The 18109-nt window shown below is 42.6% G+C and overlaps 1 protein-coding gene across 2 annotated transcripts in view; it reads right to left on the bottom strand.

Moving 5' to 3' along the window:
* ULK4 (unc-51 like kinase 4) overlaps positions 1–18109 on the bottom strand; it is a 592138-nt gene that overhangs the window by 484584 nt on the left and 89445 nt on the right. Inside the window, exons 18-19 of one of the 2 annotated variants that reach the window (XM_043595665.1) lie at positions 13453–13560; positions 9061–9144 (exon numbers count right to left, since the gene is read on the bottom strand). In XM_043595665.1, coding sequence (XP_043451600.1) covers positions 9061–9144; positions 13453–13560 — 192 coding nt within the window. The remainder of the gene's footprint in view (positions 1–9060; positions 9145–13452; positions 13561–18109) is intronic. The other variant, XM_043595666.1, reaches the window with a different exon arrangement.

The following is an 18109-nucleotide window of genomic DNA, read 5'->3' as shown; positions in this document are numbered from 1 at the left end:
CTGCTTCTCCTGGCACCACCGTGGCTACAGGCAAGGTCGTCCCTGAGCTGAACGGAAAGCTCACTGGCATGGCCTTCCATGTCCCCACCTCCAACCTGTCAGTCACGGATCTGACCTGCCGCCTGGAGAAAGCTGCCAACAGGATGACATCAAGAAGGTGGCAAAGCAGGCACGGAAAGGCCCCCTCAAGTGCATCCCGGGCTACCCTGAGGACTGGGCTATCTCTTGCAACTTTAACAGTGACACCCACTCTTCCACCTTCAATACTAAGGCTGGCATTGCTCATTGGTAAAGCGGTCAAGCTCATTTCCTGGCAATACATTTGGCTGCAGTAACCAGGTGGTGGACATTATGGTCCACATGGCCTCCAAAGAGTAAGAGCCCCCTGAGCCACCAGCCTCAGCAAGAGCAAGAGGCAGAGAGATGCCCTCAGGTGCTGGATGTCCACGCCCCAACTCAACCCCCAATATACTGTGAATCTCTTAACTACTACACAGTTTCCATCCCAGGTCCCCTGAAGAAGGGGGGAGGCTCAGGAGCCCTTCCTTGTCACATACCATCAATAAAGTACACTGTACCCGGCCAAAAAGAAAAATTATGGCTAGTTTAATAAAGAAAACACTGGATCATTCACAGTCCACATACATGTTGCCAACTCTCACTGCAGAAACACCAACAGAGTGGTGAGGACCCAGAAAGAACCTGATGTTGAGGCACACACATTTCTTTATCAGAACATTAAGCTGTGACAGGAACAAAATCAGAAAATCTAACTCTACATTTTCACTTGTATCAAAAGCCAAGAATTTTAAACTAATTTTTCCCTGTGTTTTAGGCCTAAAACATTTCAAAGATAATACACTTAATGTCTAACATCTCTAGCACTTCTTTCTAATTTGAGCCTGGTCTTTTCTAATTAAACACAAAAGCAACTTTAACACTAGTTTTCATTTTTAAAAAAAGAGAACTCTAATTTCAAAATGCAAATTAAATGTCCTCTTAAAATAAGTGTTACTGCAAAATTATCTAATAAGCTGTTATTCAGAAAAAAATAAAGCCAATGGTTTATATGTTTTTTGGACCTCATATTTTTAACTACAACCTATGCATTGTGAGTTCAGCACCTATAATCACATACAGACTATTATGCAGGTTATCAAAACAGATGTGGTTGATTAGATACAAACATACAAATAATCTTCTCCCGTAAATATGTGGAAATTCCCTAGGAGCTGCTTCTGGCTTGTCATTGTAGAATATTAGGCTACTACCTACCCAGATAAAAATAAACACTTCAGGGGTACCTGGGTGGCTCAGTAGGTTAAGTGTCCAACTTGGGCTCAGGTCATGATCTCATGGTTTGTGGGTTCGAGCCCCGCATCAGGCTCTGTGCTGACAGCTCAGAGCCCGGACCCTGCTTCGGATCCTGTGTCTCCCTCTCTCTCTGCCCCTCCCCTGCTCACGCTCTGTCTCTCAAAAATGAGTAAACGTTAACAAAAAAATTTTTAATATAAACACTTCAAAGAAAGGTCAGCTTTCTCACCCTCCCTATCCCACGCACATATAAACATACATCACGTAAGCTCATTGCCGAATATTCCTGAGATCAATACAGCAATGACCCCAAGGGGACAACTGCCCCTTAGTACTGTATACAACATTAAGGTCAAAGCAATGGAAGGGAAAGTTGTCAGACTCAGAGGGGGCCCAAGTCAGAAGCTCATGGAAGGTCATGAAGCACAAGTACCCTCCTATACAGGAAACACCACCAGGTGGGTCACCTAGACCTTGGCCAACACCAAACCACTGAAGAGTAGCATGTGTAGGATTGAAATCCACATCCTCTGACTCTCAGGTGAAGGTCTCTGAAATGCCAACCCCAACTCTGAAACGGATTCAGTATCCTCATAGATACCTTTTCTTCCACACTGCCACACTCCTTTTTCAACAGTCACATAAGATCTTCCGAACTGCTTGTGTGACCCACCATATGTCTCTTACTCTCTGATTACTTCTCTTCTCTCCCTCTAAGCACTGACATCTGTCACAAGGACAAAAACATCTGACTCGTTTCTCTATCACCATTGTTAAAGTTACAGAAATCGTGTTCAGAAAGTAGGCTGTTTGGAAAACACCATCATAGTATCTTAGGGAACTTTAAAAAGAGAAAACCTACTGAAAATGATCTTAAACTCCTGACACTCTCAGTGTAAGCCCACAGCTTCCTCTCCCATAGTGCATCACACAGCATGCCATAGGGTAGGGTAGGTCTGTGGGCAAATTACTTTGAAAATGCTGTATATTCTCCCAAGTAGTTCATAATTACAAGCTCTGAAAAGTACTAACAACAAATCAAACTGCTCAACCTTGTTTAATCTGGTGTCTCTAAGTATTTGACTAGAAAATGCTTTATTCTTTTAACACCTCTAAATATCCCAGGCAAAGCTAATTTTCTATGCATTATGAACAAAAAAGTTTACAACTTAAAACTGCAGTTGGCGTCTAAAAAGAAGTCTACACATCAAATTAAGATGAAGTAAAATTTCTTTAAAAAATGAAGTAAAATTTCTATACTGCTTTCTTCCCAATGCAGAAATTAAAGAAAAGGGCTAAAAATCGAATCAATTTGGCCCATATTCAACAAGACCCATTACAAAGTTTTGATGTGGGGAAAAAAAAAATCAGTAATTGAGGCAAAAGAACATCTCAATATATTTAAAACAATAGAAACAGCACAACAATGTGAACGTACTCAATACCACAGAACTATATATACTTAGTGGTCGAAGCGGTTTAGTTTTATGTTACCGTGTGTTTTACCACAATTTTTTTTAATCCAAAGAGAAACAGGACAAACCACTTTCTTGACAATAAGGTAATGCAACTTTGTTACTTTAACAAAGAAAAAAAAAAAGGCAATAAAATCCCACCCACATGAAAAAGTTTTAACCACCTCATAAACAACCCTGGATCAAGGACAAATTTAAAGCTAGAACTAGGGACTATCAATAAAATAGCAATAATGGAAACACTACATGTCAAAACTAGTGAGATACGGCTAGCATGGAACGAAAAGTTAATAGCCTGAAATGTCTTACTGAGTACACAAGAAAGAAACCAAAGCAAATGAAGTTACCAAAACAACAATAAAAGGCTGGTATACAGAACTAAGGATAAAAAAAAATTTCTTTCCTAAAAACTGAAGGCAGGGCAGCATCTTAATTTATCTTTACCTTTCCTGCACCTAGCGGTACATAATAGATGTTTCATAAATGTTATCTGTAAAGAATGCGACCTACATCTGAGAGGTAGCTTAAGCAATAAATTATATACATCGGCTGAATCTCATCACGAATTCAAAGGAACTTCAATCAGTTATCTTCAGGTTTTTTTTTAATCAAATGTGTCATTCTCCTATTATTGGTCTTCTCATTGAGTATGCATTCCATTTTCTACTAATATCAACCGATTTTTCTCAAATTTATTTGCAGATGTGTTCTTAACATCCAAACAGGCGAATCTGAAAAGGTGAATCCAAAAACTACATGCAAATGAAAGGAATAAAATTAACTGAGAAACTCTTGAAAAAGATTATGTTAGTAGGGGAAAACTCCCCATCATATCCTTAGTATTAAATAGAAAGTATTAATTTAGATAGTATGACACAGAGACAGATAATAGACCAACAGAACCACAGAGCCCAGGAAAAGACACTGATGTCACAAGGGGACACTGCAGAGCAGTGGGAAGAGGGTGACTTTCTCATTAAAAAATCCTGGGAGAACTCATTACCCATATATATATATTTTTTAAGATAAAACTACCCAGGGGTGCCTGAGCGACTCAGTTGGTTAAGCATCCCACACCTGATTTCAGCTCAGATCTTGATCTCGTGGTTTGTGAGTACAAGCCCTGTGTCAGGCTCTGTGCTGACAGTGCGAAGCCTGCTTGAGATTCTCTCTCTCCTTCTCTCTGCCCCTCCCCTGCCCACGCACTCTTTCAAAAATAAAAACATTTTTCAAAAGATAAAACTACCCATACACAGCAGCACACACACAGAACAATTACAAATAAAGTTCTAAATAAAGGAAAAATAAAACCTTTATTTTTTAATTTTTTTTTTAATGTTTATTTACTTTTGAGACAGAGAGAGACAGAGCATGAACGGGGGAGGGTGAGAGAGAGAGGGAGACACAGAATCTGAAACAGGCTCCAGGCTCTGAGCTGTCAGCACAGAGCCTGACAAGGGGCTCGAACTCACAAACCGCGAGATCATGACCTGAGCTGAAGTCGGACGCTTAGCCAACTGAGCCACCCAGGCACCCCAAACTAAAACTTTTAGAAGAAAATGGAATAGACCATCTAATGATGGTGAAGTAGAGAAGCATATGAGACACAAAAAGCCAATCATGACAGAAAAAAATTGATAAATTTAGCTACATTAAAATGAGGAACTTCTGCTTATCATCGGATATTGTAAGAACAAGAAAAGCCCTTGGGGCACCTGGGTGGCTTAATTGGTTAAGAAAATGAAAAGCCCAACCACCATCAGAAAGGATCTAGTAAAACATATAAACCAAAGATTAGTATCCAAAATACACAAACATTCCAATGGATGAAGTGCCAACGGCATCAGCGTTTTTTTTCAAACAGTTCAGAAAACAAATGAAGATAAATGAATAAATCCATGTACATATGAATATATACATACACACCTACATTACAACAAAGCAAGGAGAGCAAAATGTTAAAAACCGTTGACACTAAGTGATGGAAATAAAGGTCATTATAGTCTTCTTTCCTTTTCTAGTTATTTCAAACATTTTATAACAACAGGCTTGTGGTAAGGGAGGCAGTGTAGAGAATTCCTACAAAGCAACAGAAATCCCCCCCCAACAAAACAAGATAAATAAAAAACGATGGTGACTGTATTAGTAATCACAAAAATGCATATTAAAGCTATTATGAGAAAACATTTAATGCCCAGAAGATTGACAAAAATTTAAAGTGTGACTAGATCAAATGTTCAAGACATGGGTTCAAGGGTACTCCTATACCCTACTGGTGGGAATACAAACTGATACACACGTGTGTCTGAGGGTATTGAGGCACATTCCAACAACGTACAATGCAGTAGTATAAATGAACTATAGTTCACACAATTGGCATGTATCAACTTCAACCTAATTTTGAGCAAAATAAAGTCTCCACAGGATTTGGTGCCATTTATTTATATAAAGTTCAGCCTTAAGAACTAATCAAAGATGGAAACGTGATAAAGAAATACTTGGGAATGTTTATCATAAAGTAAGAATAGTGGCTACTCCTTGGAAGAAAAGAGCAAGCTGCAATCCAGGAGGGACAGAGAAGAAATATGTTACCAGTTTTTTTTGGTTTTTTTGGTTTTTTTTTTTTTTAAAGAGAGTGGGTGTTGGGAATGCAAGCTGGTGCAGCCACTCTGGAAAACAGTATGGAGGTTCCTCAAAAAACTAAAAATAAAACTAACCTATGACCCAGCAATTGCACTACTAGGCATTTATCCATGGGATACAGCTGTGCTGTTTTGAAGGGACACATGCACCCCCATGTTTATAGCAGCACTATCAACAATAGCCAAAGTATGGCAAGAGCCCAAATGTCCATCAATGGACAAAGGGATAAAGAAGATGTGGTACACACACACACACACACACACACACACACACACACACACACACACACACACAATGGAGTATTACTCGGCAATCAAAAAGAATGAAATCTTGCCATTTGCAACTATGTGGATGGAACTGGAGGGTATTATGCTAAGTGAAATTAGTCAGAGAAAATCAAAAATCACATGACTTCACTCATATGAGGACTTTAAGAAAGAACAGATGCACACAAGGGAAGGGAAGCAAAAATAATATAAAAACAGGGATGGGGAACATAAGAGACTCTCAAATATGGAGAACAGAGGGTTACTGGAGGGGTTGTGGGAGGGGGGATGTGCTAAATGGGTTAGGGGCACTAAGGAATCTACTCCTGAAATCATTGTTGCACTATATGCTAACTAATTTGGATGTAAATTGAAAAAAATAAAAAATTAAATTAAATAAACATAAAAATAAAGAGAGTGGGTGTATCAGTGTGCTTTTAACCATACACATAAATTTCACATACTCTTTTGTTTATGATATATGTTTCACACACACACACCCCTACATCAGGAAATACCAGTAGGTGCTGGGGAAAGTTTTTCTACATGGAAAAAATTAATTGTTGAAAATAAGAGGCTTAAAAATTATTCACCTTCAACTACGTCCTAAATACATTAGATACATGCTAAAGAACTGCTACAATTCAGTTATTTTTGTAAACAAATCTTTTTTTAGGGGGGATAATCACCCCCTAATCTGTGTTACAGAGACAATGTTCAAGTTTAGGTTTCTCCCACTATCCCAAAGTACCCTGTTCCTATGAAACCTTTAGTAAGCCCAAATGGTGTAAAACCAAGAGCTATCACCATAATTTAAACAGAAAAGGTTTTGAGTATTCCCAGGCCCCAAAAATAACCTCTCTCAGGCTTCTCTGATACCTTAGGACCCATCTTGTGAATGGACGCAGAAAATACATCAACAGAAGGCACAGATGCTCGAAGGCACGGTGGGCTCAGTGGCTGGATGCTGAGATGCCGAACGTAGTTCCTGGGGAAGGAAGGACCTTGGCGGGCCACTCTCCCCGTTTCTCGGGACAGGATGAGGCCTGCCTGTGTAACAACTGGCTGCAAAACAAACCCTGAATGCTGTTTGTGCTTTTTGCCTTTTTTCGTGGGAGCAGAAACCCTCTTCGTATTTCTTTCAATGAGAGAAAACAAGTACTAATGTGGGTCTTTTGTAAAAGTTAAGGGGCGTAACATGTACGTTTGAAAAGTGAGAGACACCTGCATGTGCTGTCCAAGCACATATTTAACTGCTTTTCTAACGTACAATAAAATTTTTGTAGAGAAGCCTGGACTTCCTTCCCTCTTTATGGAAAATACACAAGACCTGTCATATATACCAAGACAATAAAAGGCACATTTGCTGCTAAAATACGAAGTATCATAATGATTAAAAATAACTGTTTAATAATACACACGGATATCAGGCATTATTCTTCATCTTACACATACAATGAAAAACACGGAAGGGTGTGGGAGAAAATATTCGATTAAGGATACAACCTCATGAACTAGAATTAGTAACCTTTTACTGCCCATTAATCTTATTATGGAAACTGGTCTGGATCACCCGGCAGAAGAACCAAGCGGCACTCGGAGATCTTGGAAGGAAGGAAGATTTATTTTACACGGGTGGGCTCAGAGGAGAGCATTCTCCAGAGATCTGAGTGCCGAATGCAGGTGCGAAGGGTAATTTATAGCGTCATCTTCCGCATTCCTGACGGCTTTCGGGCACGCTGCAAACAGGGCAGGAAGAACCCAGAAGAGGAGTCTCTAAGCTGGGAGTTAGAGCTTGTTTTAGTCCCATAGGCCATCTTATGGTGCAGAACTTTACTTATTTTCCCAACAGTAGTAATTTGGCACCTGAGGCAAGTAGGGTGGGAACAAGAATCTGGAAGGGAAGTCGTCAGGCAGGGACTGAAATTCCCTAATTAGTCCTGTTGGCCGTCAAGTAACAGATTTTTCCCTAACAATCTTCGTTTTAAAAATTAAGATACAGGGGCGCCTGGGTGGCTCAGTTGGTTAAGCGGCCGACTTCAGCTCAGGTCAGAGCCTGGAGCCTGTTTCAGATTCTGTCTCCCTCTCTCTGCCCCTCCCCCGTTCACGCTCTGTCTCTCTCTGTCTCAAAAATAAATAAACGTTAAAAAAAAATTTTTTTTTATATAAATAAAAATTAAGATACAAAGTTTGCAAAATTTCTTTACGCTGTGAAAAAAGTTCCTAGAAGACTCCCTCTCTCCTTTGAGTTCCCATAGTTCTGTGCTTCCACATTTATACAGTTGACATAATCCACTTTGTTTTTATCTGATCTCCCCCAATAGGTAAGATCGCTGGGCGGGAAGAGTATTCATCTTCTTCGTCTGTGTGTCCCCAAGTGTGCCTAGCTTGAGGTCTTGAGTGATAAACTGAAACACGGTCTTTTGACTACAGAGAAACATGACTTAATTCTCATATCTTTGGTAAAGCACAATTTACTGGCTTTATTCATACCCCATAATGACAGCTGACATCTCCAACCCTACGGGCTAGGAAGTTTTCAAACTTCCTTTCTGGATCACTAGGGCAAGACCGTGCAGAGCGCTCCTGCACCTGGAACATCATCCCTTACCATTCAATGACGCAGGAAGTAATGAACTCAAAAGGAACATGTTTATTGTGACATGTTTTTTTCATTCCTTAAGGAATGTTTTTAGCCTATGGCTCTGCCTTGGGTGAAACAATGTCAAATGGTTTAAAGCAAACAGAAAACGTGACCCTTTTAGGTCAGCTACTCGATTCTTTACAAAGTCACACACAGGAGCTCCCTATGCCAGTCGGTTAGTTGGCCAGCTGGCTGGTTTGCAGCCACTACCAATGGCATGAGAAGGACCGTGAATGAATTGAAAAAGAGAATCACATGATAAATACCACTTAATATTAAAATCAATGGATACTGGCGGAAGGTTCCTGTTTCTGAACTGCACGATGGCAAGCCGACAAGATAATCGCGGGGCTTGTGAGACCCCCAGCGAGGTCTCTGCATACACCCTGCTTGCTAAACTGGCGTGTCAAGGAGTTTAAGAGCAGGGGAGCATTGAGGATAAGGTTATGGAGAAGCTACTTACGCTGCTTGTGTTTGCTATCGCATTTTAAAAAGGCGAGACGCTTCAAAGAGTGAAAGAGAGAGCTGGCTCATTTTCGCACTTGCCCCACCACAGGTCACTTGCTCACAGCGGCTGGTCGGGATTATTTAAATTCAGGAGCGATACTCGGTTGACAAGCTCCCCGCATGGCCACGGCCGCAGGCTACACTCCTCACACAGCGCCTGAAGGGTTATTGCGACGGCGGGTGTCTACAGAGGACCACAAAGGAGCCTTACCCCTTCCCGAAGGCACCTCATTAGCACTGTGTACGAAGCCAAGGGAACGGCCCAGCATTCTCTAGGGTTCTTTTTTTTTTCTTCCTAAAAAAAAGGGGAAGGAAAAGCAGTGAAGCTAACAGCACAAAAGAGATTAACCCGTTCGAGAAAAAGGCGTTTCAAACATACAAACTCTCTGAAGCTTCTTAATATCCTATTGAAAAGTATCACTATCTGGCAATTCTGACCCAGTGAGGGGGTCTTTTACTACGTTGTACACACAAGGTGTTTCTCCTTTCTCCTCATGTTCTATATGATGTTCATCAGACCCCTCCAGCAGAAGCCAGGCAGGAAGAAGAAAAAAAAAAAAAAGAAAACTAAGAAATGACAATACGATCCACTTGGCAGAGAAACTACTCTATTGACAATCGTAGGTGAGAATACAGATATTCCTACCTGAAAGGTATTCCATTATTCGAAAGGATTTGAAAGCACAGAACTCACAGCTCTGAGGAGGATCTCAGGAAAACCCACAAGCATAAGTAAAAGGCAGTATGTTGCCCGGTAAGACAATGTGCTAAATAAAAATAAGCAAGTGTGACTGGTGGGTTCGCTGATTTTAATGATATATCGGCAAGGATTCTCTCACAGAAGAACCAAGTTAGGGTAACAACCACAGAAACACGACTGTAATTTCTCAAATAAAATCTAATTATAAATTAGGTACCACACAGAAAGACTGGGGGGCAGGGGGTGGCAATTAATCCCTTTAAGGCAATGAATCTCTTTAGGTTCTGTTTGGAGAAAATATTTAAGACCATCCAAATTTTAGAACTGGTACCTTATTGGTCCAGGTGCTTTTTATACGTATGATGAGAATCATGACCCATTAACACCGTATCCTTGCTCCATCACAGAATCCCACACAGGTCAGAGGCTAGACATCATCATCCCAGGCTGCTGTAGCTTGAAAATCACTATCGAAAATCACAACAATTCAGCACCCAATTTCACGTCCAAACGTGACTTTCTTCCCTTCCAGCTCACTTGTTCAGACCGTCTACCACACCCTTTCTGTACTCTATCGCCTACCCTCCCCCAGCCACTTAGATCCCCTGGTCTGTCGTTGAACCCCTCCTGCCAAAGGCCAAAACCCTTCCCGCGTGTCCTTTTCCCTTCTCTGGGGAAACCAACCCCCGAGGGAGCCGGCGGCTTGCTTCCCCAGGCCTGCGCTCAGCCAGCCGGGCTCTGAGAGGGGTGACCCCAGAACACAGAGCCCATGGATGACGTGGGATCAGCAAGCCCAGGGAGCTTCGTGCTCACTCTGCAGCATCCGGTTCTCCGACCGACTCCCTCTCAGAAAGGGCCACTTCACAGCTGTGATCCTCTGGCCACTGCACCGACTTTCCTCCGCCACAGAGATCACGGAAGTCGTGAGTGAGAAAGCAGCTCCCGGCCGTTTCCTACCCCTGAAGCCATCTGCTACTTACACCCAGCGGTTACAACGGGACAGGCTCCTCCACCCCTTCCACGTGGGCCCAGCATCCCATTCCCATCCTGCCTCCTCCAGGGTCATTACCTTGCTATCTACCCCATACTGCTAAATTTTCCAAGTGCTGTCCACGGGGTCCTTTCCATTTCCACTACAATAACCTCACCGTCCCCATCTTCCAAACGGGGCTCCCTTCGGCCTCGGCCCCTCCACTCCTTTTCACACCTATGCTCGATTCACATTGCTGGTCCCAGCTTCCTCACCTCCTGCTAGAGGCTCAGCGCGCTCCAGGATGCTTTCTCCCAACTCCCTCGCTTGAAGTCAAGTAAATAAACATATAAAACAGCTCCTGTTGAGTTTCTGGTGCCTTTCACGCCACTCGATTCAGCAGGCTCTTTTCAGAACTTTTTCATGGACCGTCAGCTACCTCAGCCCTACTGGCTTTCTCTTTCCTGAAACACCCTCTCCGCCCGCCGAACTTCACTCCTACTTCGCTTACTCTCATTTCAGCTCAGAATCTTCTCTTACCGTTCTCCCACCTATTCTCCACCTTTAAGCCAGAGCCCTCCCTCCGGCACTCAAATCAGATGACACCATTACCCTTCTTTAAAACCCTAGTGACTTCCCCTTGCTCACAGGCTTACGACGACGACGACGACGACGACGACGACGACGACATCGGACTCATCCAGATTGCTTCCTGAACATGCCCTGGCCAGTCTCTCCAGCCCTGCCTCCTTGCTCACTCCCTCCCGTCCCATTGGTCTCGGTGTGGGGCGCGCCTTATAGAAGCACTTACGAAGTGCCAGGAATTCTTCTAAATGATGGTCACACGGCCGTGAACAGGACTGATAAATTTTCTGTTTTAATAGCATTTAGTGGGGAAAGAAGACGACGACGAAGAGAAAGAAGGAAGAAGTAGGTGGAGGAGGAGAAAACAAGACAAGTCAGTCAAGATGCTGGGGCTGCTACAAAGAAAACCAGAGCAGGGTACGGAGCGAGAGGAAGACCGTAGATAGGGTGGCCCCATCTCCTACCACGCAAGACCACGCAAGGAGAAGACTCTCTGAAGGGATCCGAACTGTCTCAGGGAGAATCACCGCCAGCAGGATGAACAAGTGCAAAGGTGTTGAGGCAGGAGCGTGGCATGGCGGGTTCAAAGAGCCATGGGGAGGTCGGTGTGGCGGGAGCAGGAAGGCAGGAGGACAGCAGGGAGAGGGGAGGTCACACAGGCACCGGGAAGGCGGCCCCCCAGGGCCTACAAGGTCAGTGGCAGGATTTGGCCGTGACAAGAAGCAAGACAAGAAGCGATGGAGGGCTCTGAGGAGTGACAGACACCGTAGACGCCCGTGGTTCTAACGGGCTCAGTCTGGCTAGCAGAGGGTAACAGGCACAGAACAAAGCAAGGAGGTCATCTAAGAGTTCTTGTAACAGGGCAGGTGAGAGATCATTATCAGCTGGACAAAAAGGTGACACAACAGGAACACCCAGGCTCAAGGTGGGAGGTACCCCTGATAAAAGAAAATACACACCAACAATAAGCAAACTGCCTCGTCATGTTGTTGGCCGATTCGGCTCTGCTCTTCCGTTCTCAAGCCTGTCACCTTGGGGTGCTTCCAGAGAGCCAACAGGACAGGGCTTAGGTCTCTGTATTGTACACAATACACACTATCACATCGGGTCAGTCTCACTACACCAGCACTGAGCGGGGATTTGAAGGTTCACATATATTCAGTGACCATTCCAGAAAAGCCCTCATCTCGTGCAAAGTTAATGATTTTATGGATCCAGGGACCTAACTTCCGTTTCCAGTTTGCTAACCTAAGTTGAAGTCAAATGCCACAGAACCACCCCTTTATTAAAATAGCCTAGCTTATATCCAATTAAAGTATGTACCAAAGAAGAGGATTCTTTACATCTACTTCTCAAAGCAAACAGAAACAGCATTCTGTATGATTCCAAAAGATTCTAGAAAATGCAAACTAGTCTGTGTGACAGAAAGCAAATGAGTGGATGCAGGCAGCAGTAGGAAGGGCAGGAGGAAGGTATTATTGCAAAAAGTGTGCAGAGTCTTTTGGAAATGACAGGTATGTCCATTATCTGAACTGTGGTGATGCTTTCACAGGTGTGTGTGTGTGTGTGTGTGTGTGTATATAAACTGATCAAATTGTAATCATTAAACATGTATAGTTGGCTGCATGCCAATTATATCTCAATTAAGCTGGAGGGAATAATAATAATTTTAAAAAAGGAAAGAAAAGAAACAACAACAAAAATAATTACACTACACTCTCATCCCTGATCAGATGGCCAACTAGGCACCTGACCACTCTTCTAATGAAAGCAACTCTTTTTGTTCTGACATCCTCACACTGCGTCAGAGATCTGACAGGGAAACAAAGAATCAACCCGAAAGTTAGATAACTGCAAGCCTGAGGGCTCAGCTGAGCACCGAAGGTCTGCTTTTACTCTGGGGGCCTGCAAAACTTGGTAATGACCCCAGGCTCGTGGCATCGAGCCTCATGTCAGGCTCTGCAATGACCACTGACCGTGGAGCCTGCCTGGGATTCTCTCTCTCTCTCCTCCTCTGTCCCTCTCCCCCCACCCCCCACTCATGCTCACTCTCTCTCTCTCTCTAAAATAAAAACATTAAAAAAAAAAAAAAAAGACACAGTCAGTACAATTCCAAATACACAGCAGAAGATTCAAAATTATCAAGATAACAATACTTCCCAAATTGATCTGCACAGTCAATGTAATTTTTTTTTTTTTTTAATGATTTGCAGAACTGGACAAGCTGATTGCAACATGCAACGCTCTAAGGGGCGAAACCAAAACAACTTTTATAGGATATTAACGCTTGTTAGCCAGGATATGTCAGAACATGTCAAACAGCAATAGAGGTAATCAGAAGGTCTCACCTGGGTGGCTACAAGGTAGATCAGCTCCCCAAGGGTTGGTAAGAGGCACTGTTTTAATTTGCTATTTCTGAAGTTTTCCCTAATTAACTCAGTTAAGACAGTAATTGCCTGAAAAGGGGGTAAAAAAAAGAGAGAGATTAGTTCATATGTATCTCTTAGTTCTTTAACCTATAGGTAAAAGACAAGACACTCAACAAAATTCACTCTCCATTTTTAAGAACTAGTTTCCAAATTATTTTCAAAACATGGGTCTTATTCCTGAGAAAGCAGTAAGTGTCCCAGAGAAAGGTAAAAATGTATCTAGTGAAGGAAAGGCACATACATATGGCACTTGTCAGTTACTAAGAGCTTGCACTCCATCGCTGATCCTGCAAGGCCACTGTTACTCAGTCTCTAAACACAAGGAACGGAGGCTTCAAAGAGGAACAGCAGGTCTCCGTCCAGTTCACTCAGATACCAGGAACTGAACACAGATGGCAGGACAGAGCCTACCATGCTCCAGCACCTCCGACTTCGAAAAAAGTCTTACACTGCCTTAAACTTTTAAATGACTCCTCCCAAAATCTCAGAGTAGTAAATGTTATTCCGAAGTGTCAATATAATCCACTTAAAAATTCAGTAGGCTATTTTATCAAATCCAGTTAATTTCCTAGGTGTCATACTAAGAAAATTACATACACTCATTGCCGGAATTCATGCACCAGAACACACGTCAATGAAATCACCGTGTGACCATAAACTAAGATAGAGTAGGTTCAGGATGCTACATATAGAGGCGCCCGATTCTGAAACAAAATACGTAGTGTGGAAGCACTGCTCTAAAACAGCGTAATTCAGGGGCTCCTGGGTGGCTCAGCTGGTTAAGCATAAAACCTCGGCTCAGGTCTGGATCTCGCAATTTGTGAGTTCCAGCCCCAAAACGGGCTCTGTGCTGACAGCTCAGAGCTTGGAGCCTGCTTCAGATTCCCTGTCTCCCTCCCTCCCCCCCGCCTCTGCCACTCCCTCTTTCCTCCCTCCCTCTCTCTTTCTTTCTCTCACAAATAAATGAGCATTAAAAAAAAATGCTATTTGCAATCACTAAAAATATTAAATACTTAAATATAAACCGAACAAGGGGTGCCTGGGTAGCTCAGTCAGTTAAGGGTCCGACTTCAGCTCAGGTCATGATCTTGCCATTCCCAAGTTCGAGCCCCACGTCAGGCTCTGTGCTAACAGCTCATAATGTTAGCTCGGAATCTGGAGCCTGTTTCAGATTCTGTGTCTCCCTCTCTCTGCCCCTCTCCTGCTAGAACTCTCTCTCTCAAAAATAAACAAATATTAAAATATATATGTGTGTGTATGTGTATATATATATACATCCAACATATAAAGGATCTACATGTTCTAACTACACAATATCATTTAAAAGAAATCCAAGAAGATCTAAATAAATGGAAAGACGAATTTGTGTGCGTACTGTATTGTTATGTAATTATGATGTACTGACATCTTAAAAAACCTTTCCGACTATGCAGAGACTGACCCTCCCAAGGCTAGCCAATTCTTAGAGACAGCAAAGGCTCAGAAAATTCTTTCATATGCAAACTAACCAATCCAGAGCCATACCCTCCTCTATCTGGCCCATACACCCCCCGCCCAGAAGGTAATATTCTACTGCCTTAATCATCCCAGGGGCAGTTACTATCCAACTATCCCAATAGCCCAGAGCCTACTTAAGTTATTCAACTAGGCACTTCCAAGCTGTTCACCCTACCCTTGCCATGCCTTTCCTGTAGAAATCCCAATAAAGGCTATGGCTTAAGCAGGCCCCTCACCGCCATCTTTTGCCTCCTGACCACCGTGGTATTCTTCCACGTGGCCATGTGTGGCATGCCATGCTAAGTCTCAAGGACCTATTAGTATAATACACTTTGTTTTCCCGAGCCTCTCCTCTGTGTCCTCTGGTGGCCACTCCTGACCATCTTATAAACAGATACACAAGAGGTATACTAGATGGGAAGACAATATAGCAGAGATGTCAATTTTCCCCAACCCAATAGCCCAGATTAATGCAATTCCTATCAAAATCCTAGACAAAAGTTGATGGATATCAACAGGATTATTCTAAAATTTATGCGTAAAGGTAGCGGCGCCTGGGTGGCTCAGTTGGTTAAGTGTCAACTTCGACTCAGGTCATGATCTCACAGTTCATGAATTCGAGCCCCTCATTGGACTGTCTGTGGTCAGCACAGAGCCCGCTTCAGATCCTCGATCTCCGTCTCTCTGCCCCTTGAGCGCTCTCTCAAAAATAAATTTAAAAATAAATAAATAAAGGGCACCTGGGTGGCTCAGTCGGTTAAGCATCCAACTTCAGCTCAGGTCATTATCTCATGGTCTGTGAGTTCGAGCCCCACATCAGGCTCTGAGGCTCAGAGCCTGGAGCTTGTTTCAGATTCTGTGTCTCCCTCTCCCTCCCTGTCCCTCCCTCACTTGCACTCTGTCTCTCTCTCAAAAATAAACATTAAAAAAAATTTTAGTAAAACAAAATTTATGTGTAAAGGTAAAATAAATAGAATAGCCAAAACAATTTGGGAAAAAAAGTGCTGAAATTAATCTGATCTCAACACTTAGTATATACATAATGTAATCAAAACTGTGAGGCACTGCCAGAGACAGATATATCGATCAATGGAACACAGAATCCAAAAATAGCTCCACAAGTATGGCCTGCTGATTTCTGAGAAAAGTGCAAAGGCAATCCAAAGGAGGAAAGTCAGCCTTTTCAACAAATGGTGCTGGAGCAACGGACTATCCAAAGGACGAACAAAAAGCAAGCCTCAACCTAAGTCTAACGCTTTATACAACATACGAACTTAAAATGGATCACGGACTTAAAGGTAAAACATGAAACTATGAAATTAGGGGAGGGGAGAATGGGGTAAACTCTTCAGGGTCTAGGCAAAAAGATTGGGCACCAATCTGTACAGTGATACAGACACTGTATCAAAGAAGATATACAGTTGACAAATAAGCACATGAAAACATGTTCAACATCATTAGCAGTTAAGGAAATACAAATCACAACCACAATGAGATAACACTACACACCCATCAGAATGGCAAAAATAAAAAAATAAAAAAATAAAAACAGCGACAACACCAATTGCTGCTAAGGATGGAGAAAAACTAGACCACTCAGAAATTGCTGGTAGGATACAAAATGGTACAGCTACTCTAGAAAACTGCAGCAGGGTCTGGAAAAAAAAACAAAAACCAAAAAACACTCAACATGCATATACCAAAAGACCCAGCAAACCGTACCCCTAAGCATACATCCCAGAGAAACTGTGATTTGGTGGCAAGTCCACTCTTTCCTGAACCCCAAATCTTAAGCATTTTTCCCAGAGAAATGAAGACTTTCATCCACAAGAAGACCTGTACGTCAGTGTTTATAAGAGCTTTACTCGTAACTGTCAAACCTGGGAATGACTCTGGTGTCTTTCGACACGGGGATGGTTAAACGAACTGTGGTACAACTGATACCATGGAGTCCCATTAAGCAATAAAAAGGAACCAACTACTGACACGTGGAACAACCTGGATGAATCTCCAAAGAATGACACCAAAGTCTAAAAGCCAGTCCCGAAAGGCTACACGATATGACTGCACTCACACGACATTCTCAAATTATACAAGTATAGAAATGGAGAATAGATCAGTGGTTGCCAGCGGTCGGAGTGGGGGTGAGACAAATGATAGACAGCAACATGAACTATTCTTGGTGATGAAACGCCTCTGTTCCTTAACTCTTTCAGTGTCAGTATCCTGGCTGTAATATCATACCGTAGGACTCCCAAGATGTTACCATTGTGAAAAACTGGATCAAGAATACACAGTATCTCTGTACTAGTTCTCACGACGGCACATGATCTACAATTATCTCCAAGTAAAAGGCCTAATTCTTTTAAAGAGTCAACCTCATACTACATTTGAAACCTAGATCCTACTTTCTGCTTCACAAAGTTAGTGGCAGGGATTTATAATATTTCCCCATTGTCGAATCCACTGGCCTTTTGAATCCGTCAACGTCACTTGAAATTAAAAACACTTTAATGCTGAAGATCTTTAAAGAGATAAAACTGTCTGAACCGCCTGCAGCTTAACAGAAATTGCTTTGGAGCTTAGTGTCTTGTAAACAGATACACATCATATAATCCAAGCTAGTAACACCACAGCCAGCGGACAGCTCATTTGCAAAACAGTTTAACTTTGGATAGCACTAAACAGTACACAACACAGAATGCTTCTATGCAATGTTATTTGCATAGATTTTCCACTTGTTTTTTCCTTTAATGTTTATTTTTTGAGAGAGAGACAGAGACAGAGTGCAAGCAGGCAAAGAGACAGGGAGACACAGAACCCGCAGCGGGCTCCGGGCTCTGAGCTGTCAGCACAGAGCCCAGCGTGCATGGCTCAAACTCAACAAGCCAGGAGATCATGACCTGAGCCAAAGTCGGACACGAAACCAACTGAGCCGCCCAGGCGCCCCTTCACTTGTCATTTTTAAAGAAATTTTAATATTGAAAAGCACAACTGTAAGAATAATAAACAACCATTCCACATGAGGGACAAATAACCAAAGAGAAAAACAAGTTTTCGTTGACCTAGGTACAATGAC

The sequence above is a fragment of the Prionailurus bengalensis genome, chromosome C2 (assembly GCF_016509475.1).
Source record: "Prionailurus bengalensis isolate Pbe53 chromosome C2, Fcat_Pben_1.1_paternal_pri, whole genome shotgun sequence".
NCBI lineage: Eukaryota > Metazoa > Chordata > Mammalia > Carnivora > Felidae > Prionailurus > Prionailurus bengalensis.
The sequence above is the reverse complement of the archived record's forward strand: the minus strand, read 5'-3'. Positions and strand labels throughout refer to the sequence as shown.